The 20,431-nt window shown below is 37.8% G+C and overlaps 1 protein-coding gene across 6 annotated transcripts in view; it reads left to right on the forward strand.

The window, feature by feature from the left end:
- Nucleotides 1–19,336, forward strand: part of RRAGB (Ras related GTP binding B) — a 55,809-nt gene extending 36,473 nt beyond the window's left edge. For 4 of the 6 annotated variants that reach the window (XM_037153709.2, XM_037153708.2, XM_037153704.2 and 1 more), the window contains exons 4-11: nucleotides 457–540; nucleotides 2,399–2,465; nucleotides 9,806–10,028; nucleotides 12,389–12,484; nucleotides 14,687–14,809; nucleotides 16,429–16,520; nucleotides 17,775–17,890; nucleotides 18,811–19,336. In XM_037153709.2, coding sequence (XP_037009604.1) covers nucleotides 457–540; nucleotides 2,399–2,465; nucleotides 9,806–10,028; nucleotides 12,389–12,484; nucleotides 14,687–14,809; nucleotides 16,429–16,520; nucleotides 17,775–17,890; nucleotides 18,811–18,908 — 899 coding nt within the window. In that variant the 3' untranslated portion in view covers nucleotides 18,909–19,336. The remainder of the gene's footprint in view (nucleotides 1–456; nucleotides 541–2,398; nucleotides 2,466–9,805; nucleotides 10,029–12,388; nucleotides 12,485–14,686; nucleotides 14,810–16,428; nucleotides 16,521–17,774; nucleotides 17,891–18,810) is intronic. The other 2 variants (XM_037153705.2, XM_037153706.2) reach the window with 2 other exon arrangements.
- Nucleotides 19,337–20,431: the final 1,095 nt, after the last annotated feature.

Below are 20,431 nucleotides of genomic sequence, written 5' to 3' on the forward strand. Positions count from 1 at the left end.
AGAAGAGAAATCTGTGTTAGAGATACATATTTACGAGTTATCAGTTATCAAATGGTAAATAAAATAATATGAATACACTAGCTTGCCTGGAAGAATACATAGAGAAAGATTAGGTGGCCGGAATCCCGAAGAACTCTAACATTTAAGGGACAGAAAGAAGAATAGGAGCCTGTGAAGGAGGATCTGCCAGAAAGGTTGTAGGTGTGACATCAGAAGCCGAGAGAAGAGAATTTTTTGAGAAGTGTAGTCAACAGTGTCATACTGTAGAAGGTAAGATAAGGACTAAAAAGTCCACTGGATTTGGCAATGGGGCCGTTGGTCACTTTATCTGTGATAATGGGAATAGAAACCAGATGTCTATTCCATGTGCTCCATATCTAAACAGTCACTGAATCCTGTCACTTTTGTTATTGTTTTTCCCTTTCTCAGTAGCACTTCTTTCCATTTTTTTTTTAGTACTAGACCGTTTACATAGTCTTCAAATTAATAGCAGTTTGAGCACCTACTCTCTCGTAGACTCTGTTGGAAATACAAAGACATGTAAGATATGATTCCTTTTCCAAGGAGGGGGAAGTAAAGGGGAGAAGGGAAGTAGTTTGAGCACCTACTATGTGCCAGGCACTTTATGTATGATAACCCTTTTAATCTTTATAATAATCCTGTGAGGGCAGTAGTATGCCTCCTAGCTTTCTTAGTAGAAGAAGAAACTAATACTTAGAGGTTAAGTGACTTGCCAAAGGTCACACAGAGAAGTAGAGCTGGCATTTGAACTAAGAACTGTCTGACTCCAATGCTCACTTTAAAAATAATGCTTTGCTGCTTATGACTGAGTTTATGAACATGTAAAATTGCACAAAAGTTAGGTAGCAGTCACTTTAAGCAACAATTTCAAAATAGTCTTAGAAGAAAAACCACTGTGTTATTGATTGGCTATATCACATACATTTTAAAGGTGATAGTTGCTAGACTTAATTTGTAGGATAAGAATTTTTACTATTCCTTCTTATGACTTTTAGTGCCTGGCAGAGAGTAGATGCTTAATAATTGTTTGAATGAATTCAGAGGGAGTGATGACGGTAAGTGGGGGTGGCCAGGTAGGGCTTTTAGAGAAAGTGGATTTTAGTTGGGTCTTAAAAGATGAATCTAAGAAAGGTGGGGAGGACTGTCCAGGCAGATGGACAGAGTAGCCAAAGTATAGGGTGAGTGGGAGGGAAGTGTAAGACAGAGGTCGCAAACAGGCATACGGCCTCTAGATGTGTTTTGTTTGGCCTGTACAGTGTTTCAGAAAAATTGGAATTAGATACAAATACGTAAAAGTCCCCATAAAAGTCTGAATTTCCCAGTACTATTGAAAAACTCAAAGATCTGTTAACCCTGAACCCATGTTCCTGCATGGCAAATAAGCTAGAGCTAAGTAATTTCCACCCACTCTGTTGTCCCCTTGGGTGAATGTTTACTTTCCATAAATGATTAGCTTTGCTCTCCTACACTTACTGGCCTGGCCCATATCAGCAAGTTTGCGACCCCTGATGGAAGGTCTGTTGGGGGTTGGGGAGGTAGTGGGATTTGGGAGGACTATGAATAAACCAAATTGGACTGGAGCAAAAGACATTATTATTAATGTGCATCATTGGGGAATATAAAGGTAGATTGGAAGCCAAATTCTGAAGGACCTTGAATGCCCCCTTGTAGATGTAGAGGATCCATTGAAAGTTTTTTGATCGGGGAGTGACATGTTCAAAGTGGTGTTAAGAAGATGAACCTAGCAGTAGCCTATAGGATGAAATAAAGTGGGCACGGGCTTCCTGGTGGAAGGCAATTATGGAGCTGCTGTCGGTGTGTAGGCTCGAGAAGAGAAAGGCCTTCCTTAATGTTAGTGGCAGGTTGTAAAACAGTGGAATTGAGTGAGATTACAAAGGAGTAGCAATGAATTGAATGTGAAATTGGTTGGGTCTGTAGCAAAGTAAGGAATATAATGGGAGTACATATGGTTATATCATGTTTTTTGTATTTTTTGTTTTTAAATATTTTGTGTGTGTGTGTGGAGGGCATTGGTAGGGGCAGGTAGCTCAGGGAAGAGCTATTAAACGGTATACAGTTCTGTCTTTTTTGCTGAAGTTTTAACATTAGTAGTAGTATAATTGGAGGTTGTTTCTGCTCTAAGCACTAAACTACTAAAAAGTAAAATGACTTACACAAAAGCCAGTTCTATAGCTGAGGGTAGTTCGGGTGCCTACCTTGCCACTAAACCATGCTACTAAGCTGAAAATCACCTTCTTGTGGCTTTGAGCATCTCACTCCACTTTGGTCCTTCTCAATTCCGGGGGTTAGTGCTTTGCTTATTTTGAACTTCACTGCGCATGCTGCAATTACTAGATTTGTTACATTTATCTTCCAGTTGATGTAGAACATTCCCATGTTCGATTTCTGGGAAACCTGGTGTTGAACCTGTGGGACTGTGGTGGGTAAGTACCATCTGATTACCTGTTTGTGAGGCCACTGGCAGTGATCATGACATCTAGTTTTCTCAGCATGGAGTATACACTAGAGTAACCATAACTCATAATAATACATTGGACAAGAATTTCTTTAGAATCGGTGTTTATTAAATAAAGATCTCTGATTGTATCTCAGCCCGGTTTGCTGCGTTATATTGGATTGATCATTTAAACTCTCTGAGCCACAGTTTCTTCATTTGTATGGTAGGGGTAATGATGATGTCAACTTGTAGGGTCATTCTGTTGATTCAGTATATATATATATATATATATATATATATATATATATATATATATATATATACACACATACACTTAAAGCATAGCCAAGTGCTTCACAAACTGTTGTTAGTTCAGTGTTTCCCAGCTTGCAGCACAGAACTAGCCATGGACTAGTTGCTCAATGAGTATTTGTTAAGAAAAAATAGCCAAATATTCCAAAAGATAATGACTCCATTATTGGGAGATGCATCACTTAACATACTAGCAGATTTCTCCATACAAATCCTTCCTCATTATTATTGCTTCCAATTTTGTAATCTGTGCCAAAATTAGTCCAACTCCCTTGCACAATTAGGCAATAAGATGTTAATGTCATTTTTACACATAAGGCAGCTGAGGTGCAGTGAGATGATGTATCTCCTAAGGTCACACAGCCATTCAAAAATAGCAAGGTATCACCTGAGGAAAAATACCTTGCCATTATTACAGGGCTGTGTGACCTTAGGAGATACATAATCTCAGGACTAGAAGTGAGGTTCATGATTTTTTTAAATAAAAAATTCTGGGTTTTGCTACACATCTGGTCATTGAGAACTTCTTGGGAAGTGGTACACAGCCTAAGGGACAAAGGGCAACATTCTGCTAAAAAGTTACCTTGGAGTCATTTTCATATGATTTAGAGTGGTCTGAACAGCCAATGTGTTATTTAAAACTTAATTAAGGAGTGTAGCTGAAGCTCCTATAGAGGTATGATTATAGTTTTCTTTTTTTAATTTTGTTTTTTCACATTCTTTAGTCTTTTTCTTACTGTATTTATTTCCATTATCATTTATCCCCCTTATACCAACCTCGCTTCCCTGCAGTTACCACACCTGTCCATGTCCATGAGTCCTTTTTCCTTGATCCCTCCGCTCCCTAACCTACCCTGTGAGCTGTCTGTCTGCCTGCTCTCTATTTATGGGTCTGTCTCTATTTTGCTTGTTAGTTCAGATTGTTCATTAGATTCTACATATGAGTGAAGTCATATGGTATTTGTCTTTCACTGGCTTATTTCACTTAACATAATGTTCTCCAGGTCCACCCATACTTCACAAAAGGTAAAACTTCTTTTTTATGACTGAGTAGTATTCCATTATATACAGGTCCCATAGGTGTTTTATCCACTCATATACTGATGGACAGACACCTGGGCTGCTTCCATATCTTGACGATTGTAAGTAATGATGTGATGAACATAGTGGCACTTAAGTTCTTTTGATAGTGTTTCAGGTTTCTTTGGATAAATTCTCAGAAGTAGGATCACTGGGTCAAAAGGCAGATCCATTTTTCATTTTTTGAGGTAACTCCATACTGCTTTCCCCTGTGGCTGCACCAAGCGTATCCACCAACAGTGCAAAAGGGTTCCCCTTTCCCAAAGCCCTTACCAGCACTAGTTGTTTGTTGATTTATTGATGATACCCATTCTTACAGGTATGAAGTAATATGTCATTGTGGTTTTACTTTGCATTTCTCTAATGATTAGTGATGTTGAGTATCTTTTAATATGTCTCTTGGCCATTCATATAGCCTCTTTGGAGAACTGTCTACTCAGCCCATTTTTAATTGGGTTTTATATATTTTTGGTGTTGGTTAACCACTTATCAGGTGTATCAGTGAATATGTTCTCCCATTCAGTGAGTTATTTTTTAATTTTGTTGTCGATTTTGTTTGCACACAAAAACTTCTAAGTTTGATGTAGTCCCATTTGTTCATTTTTTCTTTTGTTTCCCTCGCCTGAGAACATATATCAGAAAAAATATTGCTACAAGCAGTGGCTGATATTTTATTGCCTATGTCATTTTCTAGGAATTTTATCATTTCAAATCTAATGTTTAAGTCTTTAACCCACTTTGAATTTATTATTTTTAAAAGTATATTTTACCGATTATGCTGTTACAGTTGTCCCATTTTTTTCTTCCCTTTATTCCCCTCCACCCTACACCCTCCTCCCACTAGCATTTCAGTACCTTAGTTCATGTTCATGAGTTACACTTATAAGTTCTTTGGCTTCTCCATTTCCTATACTGTTCTTAACCTCCCCCATCTATTTTGTATCTACCATTTATGCTGCTTATTCCCTGTACCCTTCCACCCATTCTTCCCCCTCACCCCTGGGAACCCTCCCTGTGATAGCCATTTTTGTGATTTTTGTTCCTATTTTAGTTGTTTGCTTAGTGTATTTGTTTTTTTTAAGTTTAGTTGTTGATAGTTGTGAGCTTGTTGTCATTTTTACTGCTCATAGTTGTGATCTTCCTTTTCTTAGATAAGTCGCTTTAACATTTCATATATAAGGGCTTGGTGATGGTGAATTACTTTAACTTGACCTTATCTGGGAAGCACTTTATCTGCCCTCCCATTCTAAATGATAGCTTTGCTGGATAGAGTAATATTGGATGTAGGTTCTTACCTTTCATGACTTGGAATTCCTCTTTCCAGCCCCTTCTTGACTGTAAGGTCTCTTTGAGAAATCAACTGCTAGTCTTATGGGAACTCCTTTGAAGGTAACTGTTTCCTTTTCTCTTGCTGCTTTTAAGATTCTCTTCTCTTTAATTTTGGGTGATATAATTATGATGTCTGTGCTTCCTTGGGTCCAACTTCTTTGAGACTGTGAGCTTCCTGGACCTCTCCTGGAAGTCTATTTCCTCCACCAGACTGGGGAGGTTCTCCTTCATTATTTTTTCAAATAAGTTTTCAGTTTCTTGGTTTTCCTCTTCTCCTTCTGGCACCCCTGTGATTCAGATGTTGGAACGTTTAAAGTTGTCATGGAAGTTCCTGAGTTTCTCCTTGTTTTTAAATTCTTGTTTCTTCATTCTGTTTTGGTTGAATGTTTATTTCTTTCTTCTACTGCAAACCTTTGATTTGAGTCTAGGTTTCCTTCCCTTCTGAGAGAACTGTTGGTTCTCTGTACATTTTCCTTTATTTCACTTTGCGTAGCCTTCACTTTTCTTTCTATTTTGTGACCGTACTCAACTAATTCTGTGAGCATCCTGATTACCAGTATTTTGAACTCTGTATCTGATAGATCAGCTATCTCTTCATCACTCAGTTGTATTTTTTCTGGAGCTTTGATTTGTTCTTTCATTTGGGCCATATTTTTTTGTCTCAGCATTCCTATTACATAGTAAGGGGTGGAGCCTCAGGTATTTGACAGGATGGGGCAACCCAGGTTGCTGTGTTGTGATACCGTATTGGGGGAGGAGTTCAGGAGGGCAAAAAGCCGCTTGCTGAGCTCTAACCTTTCAGTCACTTCTGCCACTACCTACATGCAAATCGGGCCCTTCTGGTGCTGATTCCTGGGTGGGTGGGTTTGTGTACATTCTAGGACCTTGTGGGTCTCTCCAACAAACTGTCCTGTGAGGCTGGGAGATTCTCCTGCTGCCTCAGCCCCCACAGGTTTTTACAGTCAGAGGTTTTGAGGCTTTATTTACTTGCACTGGAACCCTGGGTTGTGCGGTCTGTCTTGTTCCCCAGTTGTTCCTCCCCATTTATCTGGATGAAAATGTGGGACCACCTGGTCCACCAACCACCACTTTGCCACTAGTCTTGAATAAGCTGTCTTTAACCTGTTATATGTACTTCCTCTATCAAATATTAGTTGGCTAGAAAGGTATGGGTTTATTTCTGGGCTCTCTTCTGTTCCATTGATCTGTGCCTTTTTTTATGCCAGTACCAGACTGTTTTGGTTACTGTAACCTTAAGTATAGTTCGATATTAGGTAGTGTGAGTCCTCCAACTTGTTCTTTCTCATGATTACTGTTATTCAGGGCCTTTTGTGGTTCCATGTAAATTTTTGAAATACTTGGTCTAGTTCTAGTGAAATATGTTGTTGGAGTCTTGATAGGAAGTGCATGGAATCTATAGAGTGCTTTGGGTAGCATGGACATTTTAATGTTTAGTCTTCCTGTTAATGAACACAGTATGTGCTTCCCGTTATTTGTGTCTTCTTTAATTACTTTCCTCAGTATCATAATTTTCCAAGTGCAGGTTTTTACATCCTTGGTTAGATTTATTCCTAGGTATGTTATTCTTTTTGAAACAATTATGATTATGGTTGTTTTCTTAACTCCTCTTTCTTATAGTTCAATTATTTGCATATAAAAGTGCAAATGATTTCTAGATATACATTTTATAACCTGCCACTTTGCTGAATTCACTTAACAGTTTTAGTAGTTTCTTGGTGGACTCCGTGGTTCTCTATATATCATGTCATCTGCAAATAAAGACAGTTTTACCTCTTCCTTTCCAATTTGAATGCCTTGTATTTCTTCTTCTTGTCTGATTACTATGGCTAGGATTTCCAGTACTATGTTGAATAAGAGAAGTGAAAGTGGACACTTATGTTGTTCCCAACCTTAAGGGGAATGCTTAATGAAGCTGTCAGTGAGTTTGTTGTATATGGCCTTTATTATGTTTGGGTATGTTCCCACTACTCCCACTTTGCCGAGAATTTTTATTATAAATGGGTGTTGGATTTTATCAAATGCTTCTTCTGCATCTATTGATATGATCATGTGGTTTTTATTCTTCATTTTGATTGTGTGGTTTAGCATATTTATTGATTGGCAAATGATGTACTAACCCTGCATTCTCAGAATAAATCCCCCTTGATCATGATGCTGTATTTGATTTGTTAATATGTTGAGGATTTTAGCCTCTGTGTTCATCAGGAATATTGGCTCATAATGTTCTTTTTTGTGATGTATTTATCTGGTTTTGGAAGTAGAATAATGCTACTCTTGAAAAGTAAGCATCACTAATCATCATTCCCTCATCTTGAATTCTTTGAGATAGTTTGAGGAGAGGTGTTGGTTCTTCTGAGAATGTTTGATACAATTCATGTGAAGCCATCTGGTCCAGGGATTTTATTTGTTGTTGCTTTTTTAAAGATTTTATGTATTTATTTTTAGAGAGAGGGGGAAGGGAGAGAGAAAGAGAGGAAGAGAAACATCAGTGTGTGGTTGCTTCTCACACATCCCCCATCGGGGACCTGGCCCACAACCCAGGCATGTGCCCTGACTGGGAATCAAACTGTGACCCTTTGGTTTGCAGCTCGGTGCTCAATCTACTGAGCCACATCAGCCAGGGCTAAAACGTTTGTGTTGTTTTTTTTTTTAATTTTTGCTACTCCGCTTCAGTGTTTTTTCTTTTACTGTGTCTTCCAAGTCATTGACTCGATCCTCTGCTTCATCTAACATACTGTTCATTCCTTTTTGTATATTACTTAGTTCAGATATTATGTTCTTTATTTCTGACTAGTCTTTTTTTTATGGTTTCTAAGTCTTTTTTCATGCTGTTGAGTACCTTTATATACATTACTCTAAACTCTGTATCTGATAAATTGCTTACCTCCTTTTCATTTAGTTCTTCTTCTAGAGAATTCTCTTGTTCTTTCATTTGGGGTCTGTTTCTTTGTCTTCCCATTCTGGTTGCCTCTTTGTGTTTGTTTCTGTGCATTTGGTAGATCTGCAAAGACTCTGGTGCAGCTTATGTGAGGTACTGCCTGTGACTGGCTCTGTCAACCTGTTTGGAACTATCGGTGATTCACAGCTTGTTGCTCCCTCTCATGGGCCTGGATGTGTGCCTAAAGAACCAAGGCTGGCTTTTACTGGCACTGGGTCTGGGGTAGGGTCAGCTAAAGTCTCAGAGCTCCCCAAAGGTCTGCCCCGGCTTGCAGGGTTTCTCTTAGGCTTGATGTCTGAAATAGCCTCCAGCTGTACTCAGCAGTAGAGCTTAATATCCACAGGGTGAGGCAAGAGAGATTCCTGTGCGTGGGGCTATTGCTTCCCTATTGCTCCACTGCAAGACTGACGCTTCTTGCAATGGAGTGCTCTGCCCTAACAGATGGATTCTGAAGTATGGGGAATGACTCAACACAGGGATTCTGGCAGCTGTTCCTTCAGTTCTCTCCCCAGACTCACCAACCCCAGAATCTCCTCATGTGTCTCTAGTCCACTCTGCTCTATCTTTGCCAGTACCCAGGGTAAATGGCTGCAAATGAATTCCTGGGCATTGGCACTTTAGGAGGCTCTCGGTGTCTTCAGCCAGCTCTCCTTGGAGGATAGAAACCCTGCTGCTCTTCACAGCTGGGTGTTAACTGGGCAACTTTCTGGTTCTGGTGCTGTAGGCTGGGGAGCCCAGCTTGGGGTTTAGACCCCCCACCTCTTGGGGTGGGGACACCCTTCTGGCCACTGAAATGTCCCTGTGGAATTTCTACTGCCACCCATGGGAGCCCAGCCAGTTCTCTCACACCTCCTCACTTCTTGCCAATCTTGTGGTGGTGGTGGTATTTTTTCTATAAGTCCTTTGTTATGAGGATTCTCTCCAGCTAGTGTTAAGTTGGTTATTCAGGATGATTTTTCTATAACTTAGTTGTAATTCCAATTTGGTCCTAGGAGGAAGTTAGTGTAGCTTCCACCTATTCTGCCACTATCTTGTATCTTTTGACTAGTTAATTCATCAGCAAATAGTAACTGGGCACCTATTCTATGGCGGACTCTTTGCTAAAAGCTAGGAAACAATGGCAAACAGTAATAGACACATTCCTTGCCTTCATAGAACTTTCTGTTTAGGGAAATGAATGCCATTCATTAAAAAATTCATGCAGACATGTGATGTCACACTTGTAAATATTAAAAAGAACAGTGTTTTGGTATAAGGGCCTGTAATGACTAGATTTATTTATATGGGAGGTCAGGGATGGTTTCTCTGAGTATGGTTTGCACTGAAATCTGAAGGGATAAGTTGGAGTTAATGAGATGCAGGAGTAGTGGCACATGGGACACAATGAATGGCATGTGTAAAGACCCGAGGTGGGTAGACCAGGGGCTCTGAGAACTGAGAGCCGGTCAAAGTATGTTTGGAACACAAGGGAGAGAGGCTTTAGGTGGTGCATGGTGAAGCTCAAGAAGTTGTTGTGGCCAGACCTATTTGCTATTATTTCCCCTTTAATTTGAAGCCTTGAAATGATCTTTCACATGGGATAGATCATCAGTACAAGTGAGTAAACTGAGGGCTTGCTTACTACCCAGATTTTTGTTCCCTACTAGACAGGACAACTTCATGGAAAATTATTTCACTAGCCAGCGAGACAACATCTTCCGAAATGTGGAGGTTCTGATTTATGTCTTTGATGTGGAGAGCCGCGAACTGGAAAAGGACATGCACTATTATCAATCATGCCTGGAGGCCATTCTGCAGAATTCTCCAGATGCCAAAATCTTTTGCTTGGTGCACAAAATGGATCTGGTGCAGGAGGATCAACGGGACCTGGTAAGACACAGAAAGGGCGCTGCAGCAAATGGTGGACACGCTTTGTAAGCTTTCGTGGAGGTATAGGTAAATTGTCTTTCTCTTTTCAGGGAAAAATCTCCACATAAGCTTTCAAACTAAAGTTCTGTCATTTGTTTTCTTTTTAAACACTCATAAACAAATTGTTCATGGTAAGGGAAAGAGTATTTATTTAAAAGATAATTTTAAAATTAGGTAAGGAACCTGACCATGTAATATCACTAAATATGTTAATTGCCCCTGTGTTACTACTGTCCTTCAGGGCAGGCAGTAACTGTCAAGTAACTGCCAGATGAAGAAATATTACAGCTTCCTTAGGTTAACTTTGGAAACTGTATACATCAATTCAAGTGCTAGTCACACTGAGTTAGGCACAATGGCAAGTTCCTTATCATTGCACTGATACAGTGTACTGATCTTTTCTAGTGTGGGAGTTAGTACACAGAAATTTAAAACGGAAGCAGAAGAGACACAGTAAAAAGGTCAGACTCCCAGCTAGCTATGAGACCTCCAAGATTGGCAAGTCACAAAATAGTCTAGCTTTAGTTTGCCCAATATAAAATTAGAGGATTGGATTTTAAAGTCTAGGGCAAAAGAGAGGGTCCACTGTTTTTAAGGAATAAGCATGAGGAAAACAGTTTTAGAATATACTGGTGATACAGAAGAATACAGTTCCTCTGCAGGTTGGAGCCTAGGAGTCTAAGGATACCCTTTATTTAACTAAAGGATTTTTTTTTGGTAATAGTTGTGGTCAGGAATACTTTTTTCCCATAACTAGTTACAGTATTGCCTCCAGTGTTCCAGTGTTTGGGTATGTTTTCTTGTTTCTAGGTTAGCTTATAGGCTTTCAAAAACCACTGGACAGAGTTCTGTATTTAATTCTGAAAACTACTTTGAGTATCTAATGTCTTTATTCCTTTTTTCCTCTCCCTCTCTCACTTCATTTTAATTTTATTTTAGTCCAGGCTGAAAATCTGCATGTAGCTTGGGGCTTGAGATTCTGAGTGCTTTGATATGGTTCTTGCTGTTCTTTTTTTCCTGCTGTTTGTTTTGTATCCTTTACAAAAATCACTTCATTTCTTGTCACAATTTGTAATAGAAAAGCCTAGAGCATCCAACAAATGATCTCATGGATTTTTTAATTCTAATTTTTGTGATCGACTTACCTAAATACTTATACAAATCTCTCCAAAGATACATTAATTTTCTTTGTGGTATTTTAAACTAAATTAAGAAAAGTATATTCTGTTTCACCAAAGATTCAGAGTTGGAAGTTTTGAAGTAAAAATGACTAGGTTGCTTCCCTAAACATCAGTTTCAAGTAAGATAGACATTTCTCTCTGTGTATTAGTCAGGATTCCTTACAGAAGCAGAGCCAGTAATAAGTGTCTTTGTGTAGATGGATAGATAGCAGGGGGTGGGGAGAGAGATTGATTAATGGATTTTAAGGAGTTGACTCATGTAATTGTGGGGACTAGCAAGTCTGCAATATTTTCGGCAGGCCTGTAGGCTAAAGAGGCGGGAAAGATAAGATACTGCAACTCAAGTCTGGAGGCAATCTCGAGGCAGAATTCTTCCTTCCTGAGGATGGTGATTTTTCCCTTTTAAAGCCTTCACCCACATCAAGGAAAGGAATCTGCTTTAAGTCTACTGATTTCATATATTAAGCTCCTCTAAAAAATAAACTCCACAGCAACATCTAAACTGGTATTTTACCAAACGTCTGGGTATATGGCCTAGCCAAGTTGATGCACAAAATTAACCATCACTGTGTGTATACACACTTTACTACATTTATGGAAATGTGTGTGTATTTGTATAAATAGATATTTCCCATATGTTTGTGGGCACATACACAGATACGCATGATAGATTTTTTGGGGGGGGGTGTTTGGGAGGTATTATATCTATATAGCCAAGTAATTACAGTCCAAACAGAATGCATATATGTATGCATGAGAGAAATCTACACAGGTTAAAATATTTTGATTTTCAAAGTTTACATGGGATATTGATCTTAAAATTACCCAGATTGGGTGATTTAGAATGTTGTATGTGTTTTTTTAAGACTACTCTACATAGTAAATTTTAGTTTTTAACATAGTGCTCTTAGTACTCCACACAAGCAGCACAGGCCTGAAGAATTCCAGTAGCTGTTGCACTTTTAGACCTGACCTGAAAACATTTCTGCCGTCCTAGTTTCTGACATAATGTACACATTGAAAAATTCTGAAGAGGCAATGCTTCCTGTTTAAAATATACTGAAATAATTACATCAAAGATTTTGCAAAGAAAGAGGAGAACTGTATATTCTTATCAGTATGTTGGACTTTTAAATTCAGATTTTTAAAGAGCGAGAGGAAGATCTGAGGCGTCTGTCTCGCCCTCTGGAATGTTCTTGTTTCCGAACATCGATCTGGGATGAAACTCTCTATAAGGTGTGTATGTTTCTCTGAGTTCCCGCATTTTAGAGCATGGAAAAAAGCCAGAAGGGTATTACCAAAAGGAAAAGATTTAAAACTCTGTCATAGCCATCTAAATATGTTGAATTTTTGGAAAAATCTATAATAAATCATTTGAAAAATATCAAAATTAACCTTAAGAGATTTGGGTTATGATCTTAGATTCAGTTGATGTACCTACCAACCTCACTGAATTAGCCAGTTTGCTCATGAATAATTTGACACTGATCTTCATGACAGCCAAGGTTTTACTAGCTGTCATCCATTTTGACTCCAGTCTGGCCTCAATGCTGATTGGAGCTGTGTCTGATACTCAGCTACTTCTACAGGATACATGCTAGTCCGCCAAAGTTTGGATGGCAGTAGAAGAGCAATACTTAAGGGAGAGATTGGAGAAGGGGGAGAGATTGGAGAAGGGGGTCTTAAATTGAGACATATTAGGCCTAGAATTTGGTAGCTTCCACTCTCATGCCAAGTGGAGACTTGCGTGCTTCCAACCAGAAAGATTGTTCCCATTGCTGGAATGGACACTATGCTGCTTGCAGCAGTTGCAGAGGTTACAGTAATAGCTGTGTTATGGACAAAGCCGAAATGACCTTATTGGCACATAGGTTCCTTATCCTGCTTCCTCCCTTTCTCCTCCTGATCTAGTGATTTGAAACACTGGCTCCTTTAGGTCTTCCTGTGCTCAGACCTTTTCTTCGGACTGCTTCTGGTATCTATTGACAAGTCTAACTCCAGATGGGAAAACGTTCTTATCTGTCACTGGTAGCCACAGCCTCAGTTTCAACTGCATCTGACAAGTATCTACAACCAGAAGCACAGAAACCTGATTTACCAAGGAGAAAAAGAAAGAAACAAATTGGACTTTAACAGCTAGCCATTGCATTTATTTTTTAACTAATTCATTTTTCCCCAATATTATGTTGACCAGCCTCACTCAAATAACATAATTTCTGAGATACCTGTCTAGGAAATACTGTTCTAGATTAATTCGGGCCGAATTTCTCTCAAAGCCTTATTCCCAAAGAACAGGTAACCGTGAATAACGATGGACATGATGCACTGATAAGAACCAACTGCGGTGTGAAGGATGGCAATACATAACACGACCAAAGACATTTGGCTAATCAGAACACTGCTGTGAGTGACAATGTCTCTGCTGTGGTTAGCTTTGGTGTCTTCTCCAAGGTAAATTCAGCAGTGACATTAACACCGACCTGGGAACTTGGAACCTGAAACCCCATGCCTAAGTAATAAAACTAATTGGAACAGAGACATGGCACTACTATTGCTTACATAAATGTTGCATAGAGCTAACTTAAATTTTCATATTAAGTTTTATTCTGCAAGCACTCACCATGTACCTGCTTGATGCTGTAGGACGCACAAATGACTAAGACCAGGTTCCTGACCTCTAGTAGGGGAGAGAAGAACACTATACACCTTACCAGACTAACTAGAGTGAGATTGAAGGAAGTATTATAATGGAAATTCAAATAAAAGAGTCTTACAAGAATAGAGGGAGGGTGCGGTTAATTTTACATCTTTTCATTAGTCATACTCCTCTAAATGAAGTCAGTTTTAGGCAAACACACAGTGTACCATTCGAGATTCAGTAGTTCATACAGCTGAAAATAAACCTTTTGGAATGGCGATGCCACTAATTTATCTCGTATGTTATCCCATTAAGCGAAGGGGCCATTTGTCTGTGTGACTGATACTTTCACAAAACTGATTCTTAGAAGGATGTTAAATATAGCGTTATCAGGTTCTGATTTTCAGTGCAGTCTACATTGTTGGATTTAGATATTTGTTGGATGACCGGATTAGAAGCTGGTTTAGCCCAGTAGTGCTCAGAGGTTTCAACTTCTAAAATAACATGGTGGAATGAAGTTATTTTTTAAAAATTATCAGTATAAAAAAGTTTCTCCAGCATTTTACACAAGTGTTTGAAAACTTTTAAAAACTCCAACTGAAGGCTAAATATCAAATATTAGCTTCATTTTCTTATTTATATCTTTTATATCATGTTATCAGTATTTGGGACTCAGTCATCACCATATTTTTCTGTTGGTATGTTGTAGTGTGGTTACTTATTTGCAAAGGTCTGGGACATGCAAAGGTCTGGGACTGGCTACCTGTTGGTAATATCACACCATGTTTCTGTTCTGTTAGGCCTGGTCCAGCATCGTTTATCAGCTGATTCCCAATGTTCAGCAACTGGAAATGAACCTAAGGAATTTTGCTGAAATTATTGAGGCTGATGAAGTGCTGCTTTTTGAGAGAGCGACTTTTCTGGTGAGAACTTTCCGCTCTGCAGATAGACTTCACACTTACTTCTTTTATTCGGCAGCAGAGAACATGTTGTCACTTTCAAGAAGAGCCTTCTCTCCTCTTGCCCATTACATTAGCATGTGTAGCATTATTTATAAGGTGGTATTGTCAGTAAGTGACCTGAAAGAAGGCCTTTGATTCGTCGCTCTTGAGTAGTTAGTGAAACTTCGGTTTTTGTAGGTATGCCTTACTACACAGTTTAGATTATTTCTGCAAATCATTGTTCACTTATGTTGAACTATCCCTGTTTCCTATTGAATTTTATTATGAAATGAGGGTTGTTTCCCTGTTGAGGAAAGTTGTATCCACCTCTTTCTCTAAAAGACTAAGTTGAAAACTTTTAACAGGGAAGAAATGTTATAGTTAACTCAGTGACATAGCTAACAGTTCAGCTGGAGAGGTGGAGGAGAATAGAGGCATGTTGGTATTTTAATTCTTGTTATAAATTCATTGTAGCTATATTAGAGCCTACTGTATATATAGCCCTGACAGAGGATACAAAAACCAATGTTATGTGTATATATGTGTGTATATATATATATATAATTTTAAAATAACAGTAACAAATTAATTTGAGATACCACAAAGCACTGCCTAAGTAGTTGCTGATCAGCTTAGTAAATGTAACTCTTAAGAGCAGCTTACAGTAAATAATTTGTTTCTGAGCTCTACCAATGCCTGGTGATTTTAGACACATTTTTTTTTCTTTTTTTAAAATTTATTTAATTATTGTTCAAGTACAGTTTTCTGTCTTTTACTCCCATCCCAGCCCACCCCCCCAGTGCTCCCCACCTCCCTCCCATTTCCACCCCCCTTAGTTATTGTCCATGTGTCCTTTATACTAGTTCCTGTACAGACACATTTCTTAATCTCTCTACGTTGGTTCCTCTTCTCTAAAATGGAGATAATAATATCTATATCATTGGTTTTGGCAAGTGACTCGGTTTTGTTTCCTAGTAGAAAATTTTGTATCTGTATATTAAGCCTATAGGAGATGCTTGTCTGGTTTTATTAAAATCCAGAAATATGAGGGCAAGTATTTTCAGCTGGCATGGGTGTCCATCCTGAGTAGATTCATTTATAAATAGTCATTTTTCAGAAGTTAGAATCTTTCAGTTAAGATTTATAAATATAATACCGAAAGCCATTTGAATACAGGCTTCATTAAAATTAAATACATTAAGTACACCTCAAGAACAGCTAAGAATTTTTATTTACTTTTCCTTTGTGATTTGTAATTTTTTAAAAATCAGAGACCATCCTGTGAAATATTAAAGTAAAATGAACATTTAATGATTAAATTACGTGATAAAGAACAACAGCAACAAGCCAAAATAGATTGTACTTAAATGATCTAATAAAATTATAACCAAATCACTCGCTGTTGAAATTATGGATAACGTTGAAATTACGTATAATGTTGGCAGCATATGGGACAGAAGAAGTGAGACAGTAAAGCCAGGTGCCATGTGTGCCTACAATCAGGAGACCAAGAGACTGATCGACAGATGCTGCCTGGAAGAGTAGCAGAGGGTGATAGGACTACACTGCATGTATTTAAAGGGCTTTGTTCTTTTTTATAGGTGATTTCTCACTATCAGTGTAAAGAGCAGCGTGATGCCCACAGATTTGAAAAAATCAGCAACATCATTAAGCAGTTTAAGCTGAGCTGCAGGTAAGAGATCTAGTGTGACCTGTTTATCTCTGGAAAAAAATTATTGTTATTTTTGAGAGGTTCAGATAACTATAGTGGATCATACTTCTATATCCAGAATAGTTCCTTCAGTTGAAAAGAAAACTAACTCTAAGGGAGCCTGCAATTGACTGAGGGAATGAAACTGTCCTTTAATGTAAACTCAAGTGATATCAAAGAAGCATATGAAAAATATCTAAGTAGAGTACCCTTTTGAGATGTTTGATCCTGTTTGGGAAGAAATAAAAAAATGTCCAAGAGAGTTTGAAAAAAAAGAAAGAAGGATAATTTTTTCTACCAAATACCAAAATTTTATATAAAGCTACAGTAAGTAAAATTAGAGGTACTGATTCAGGAATGATACAAAATAGTCTAGAAATGTCTAGTCATGTTGTCTGAACTTTGATTAAATACAGTGTGAGTCCTGCCATTGTGAACATAGGAAGATGGACTGGCTGAATCTCATAATTTAGTAAAGATTTAAGAATCAAAATTCTTATTCTGATAAAACTTTGATGCCCAGACAATAGAATAATGTGGTTACTCTTTTTATACCTTAGCACAAAAGGCACTTTGAGATATTTGGGCATGTTTAATGCTAACGTTTTCAAGAAGAAATATTAAATGACGTGCAGATATAATTACGTTTTTTGTTTTTGAAGAAATGGGATCATTTCTTGAATTTCAGTGTGACTACAATTCAAAAGCTTATCTCAGTGATAGGAAAATTTCAAGCTTCTTAAAATTAGAAAAATCTTGTATAACATGATTTTATTTTATTTTTATTTATTATTTTTTAAGATTTTATTTATTTATCTTTAGAGGAGAAGGGAAGGAGAGAGGGAGAGAAATATCAATGTATGGTTGCCTCTTGTGCATTCCTGCTGGGAACTGGCCTGCAACCCAGGCATGTGCCCTGACTGGGAATCGAACTTTGGTTTGCAGTCTTGCGCTCAGTCCACTGAAGCTACACCAGCCGAGGCTTATAACGTGATTTTAACCATAGATCTAAGTCTAAACCCACTTTCATTTCACAGTCAATATCAAGTCCTAACTCTTTCTCAGTTGCTTTCCAAAACATGTTAAATTCAGCACTAGAGTTTGTTGGAAAACAAAGTGAAGTTAGTGACTGTCTTAATGAAGTGCTGAATCAAGGTAGAATGCTATGAAAATGTTTAACCTAAAAGATGAGAATTTCATGCTATTTTATGTTCTTTACTCTATTTTCTCCTATAGCAAGCTGGCTGCCTCTTTCCAGAGCATGGAGGTCAGGAACTCTAACTTTGCTGCTTTCATTGATATCTTTACATCCAACACTTATGTGATGGTTGTGATGTCTGATCCATCTATTCGTAAGTTTAAACTTAGCAGATATAGGTTCAGAGCCACATGTTTATTAAATTGTCTCAGAGGTGGTACTTTATTAGATATTGAGAATCTATTTTGTTATGAGGATGGTTGCACAACAGTATGAATACACTTAAGGCCACTGACCTGCACTTTTAAAAATGGTTAAAATGGTAAATTTCTTGTTAAATATATTTTACTAGAAAAAAACTATCTTAGTACTAGTAGTATATATTTTTCTATTCAATACATGTATATTTTGAAGCTTAAAAATAATTTAGGCTCTACAGTATTATGTTTTGTTCTTTGCAACTTCAGAAATCAAGTGAATCTGGAGATTTTAAAGAAAAGAGAGCCCAAATGTATAACTTATGCTATATATGGTGTAGATTTTAAAAGACTAGTCAATCTAAGCTCTGAACTATTAAATATTGAACTGTTTTATATGTCCTTGTATATTTCTAAGTACCACATTCCCATATTTGTGTTACGGCCATAGAGGGAGGTATTTGGTGCTTCCATGCCGTAATAGCCATATCCATCTCAACCATTGAGATCGAGGTTCTAGCAGTATTTTCGGGATGTTCCCAGAAGATTAAATTATCTCTGATCTACTGGCTTTTACTACCTTAGGTTAATATTAAAATATAACATAAGGTAATAGGTTTTATACTGTGAGCCTCCAAATAAAAGATTTCAAAAATTTTTGATGTTTGAACTTTGTGTTTAAAATACAAACACATTTACATTTTCAGAAAAATTAAACCCTGGTTAACTTGGGGCCTCTTGTTCCTTTGTGTTGTTTGTGACATACTACGTTGAGGGATTTGGTTCTTTCTTATTTGCTTATTTGTTTTTATTAGTCAGACATTCCTTTGATTGACTGTACCTATTTGTTGGGTATCTCCCCTACCTCTTCCCTCAGCTTCTGCAGCTACTCTGATCAACATCCGCAATGCCAGGAAACACTTCGAAAAACTGGAACGAGTGGATGGACCAAAGCAGTGTCTTCTCATGCGCTGAACATTGCCAAAAGTTGTTTCAGAAGAAAATTGAAATACTGTTTCTTAATCTTAGTGTTGTATTCGTGTATGTAGGCTCTGAAACGTTATGATGCTTACCACTTCTGTATTTCTTCCCTACAATCTCCAGTCTTATTGTTTAACCTTGAAGTTTATTTACTCAAATAGCTAGTGAGAAATTAGACGAGCTGTCCACAAAGTTGGTGTGATGTAAAAGTAGGTGATATGTGTAAGTGTTCTGATAATAAGGTTCTAATAGTGTGTTCTGATAACCCAGTTCCAATAATCACGTGTGCCAAAGTCTCTTCCAATATTGTCTTGTATTCCTTATCAGATAGTAACCTAGATGTTTGGCATATTACTGTTTTCTCAGCATGCATTAAAAATATTCCTTAACTCCAATTGAAAATAAACTTTTGCAGTTAGGGATTTCAGTGTCTGTGTTTCTTTTCCTTGTTTATTTAAGTTTTCCCTAAGGTAGAGCAAGTTAATTTCACAGTTATCCTAGAAGAAGGGGACCAACTGGTTGAAAAAAATAGTATAAAACAAAGTTGGATGCAAAGGATGGAGCCTGATTATAGCCTTAAATCCAGGCAGAAGAGTTTAGCAATAATGGGTTAGGACATGGAAACCATTGTAGGCTTTTGAGGAGGGGAATTACATGAAAGGAATTTTGAAAGAAAATTAAACGAGGCCGTATGGGCTGATTGATGGCAGTTGGGGAATCTGTGATACTAATCCAGGCCTGAGATGTACTGAAAGCCTGATTCAGGATGTAACGAGAAGGGATGAATAAAAAGTTGAAGGGAAATAATAGGATTTGTGAGATGTAACTCTTCTTTGGGGTCTGGGAATGATTAATTTTATATGTTCTATAACACCTAATGGGATACGCCTTAATTACACTAGTCAAGTGGTATTAAACTCTTTTTCAAGCTGGGAGTTATATTTGACATCATCCCCTAAGGAAAACATGAAGCATCATGAACTAGGAGAAATGTAGCTTAATAACACTACCTAGAAGTACTCAAGGCCCTAAGTTTTTCAGTTTCCACAGATAGGATAACAACACGACAGTATTTAGGAAATCTACGGCACAGTAGACTCATTTCTCTTGTGTCTTTTAAAATTTCTTGGGGTTTTTTTTTTTCATTACCATTAAGTCCCCTTATTCTCTTGTTTCTATGTCATGAAGAAGCTTCTTCCAGGCCACCAGACTTCCACTTTTTCCCAGTTTACTATCCCCCTGTTTTTCTAGGTAGCCTACATTACGTAGGTTAAAAATCTCAAGTCTCGAACTGTACAGGACTAATTTTATCAACAGTTGTATTAATCTTACATAGAATGAAGAGTTTTTAAAGCAAATGTAGATTTTTTTACCCTGTTAACATGTAGGAAAATGAAAAGAGCAAGTGAACTGGGCATCTGTTCTGTGACTAATAGCAGTCATAATTTGGCACATTCTCATTATCCTTAACATTTGGGGTGGGATTTGAAAGAGCTTCCCAAAAGTGCTTTTTTTTA

This window comes from Artibeus jamaicensis, unplaced genomic scaffold, assembly GCF_021234435.1.
Source record: "Artibeus jamaicensis isolate MK-2021 breed Jamaican fruit bat unplaced genomic scaffold, CSHL_Jam_final contig_1410, whole genome shotgun sequence".
In the NCBI taxonomy this organism is placed as follows: domain Eukaryota; kingdom Metazoa; phylum Chordata; class Mammalia; order Chiroptera; family Phyllostomidae; genus Artibeus; species Artibeus jamaicensis.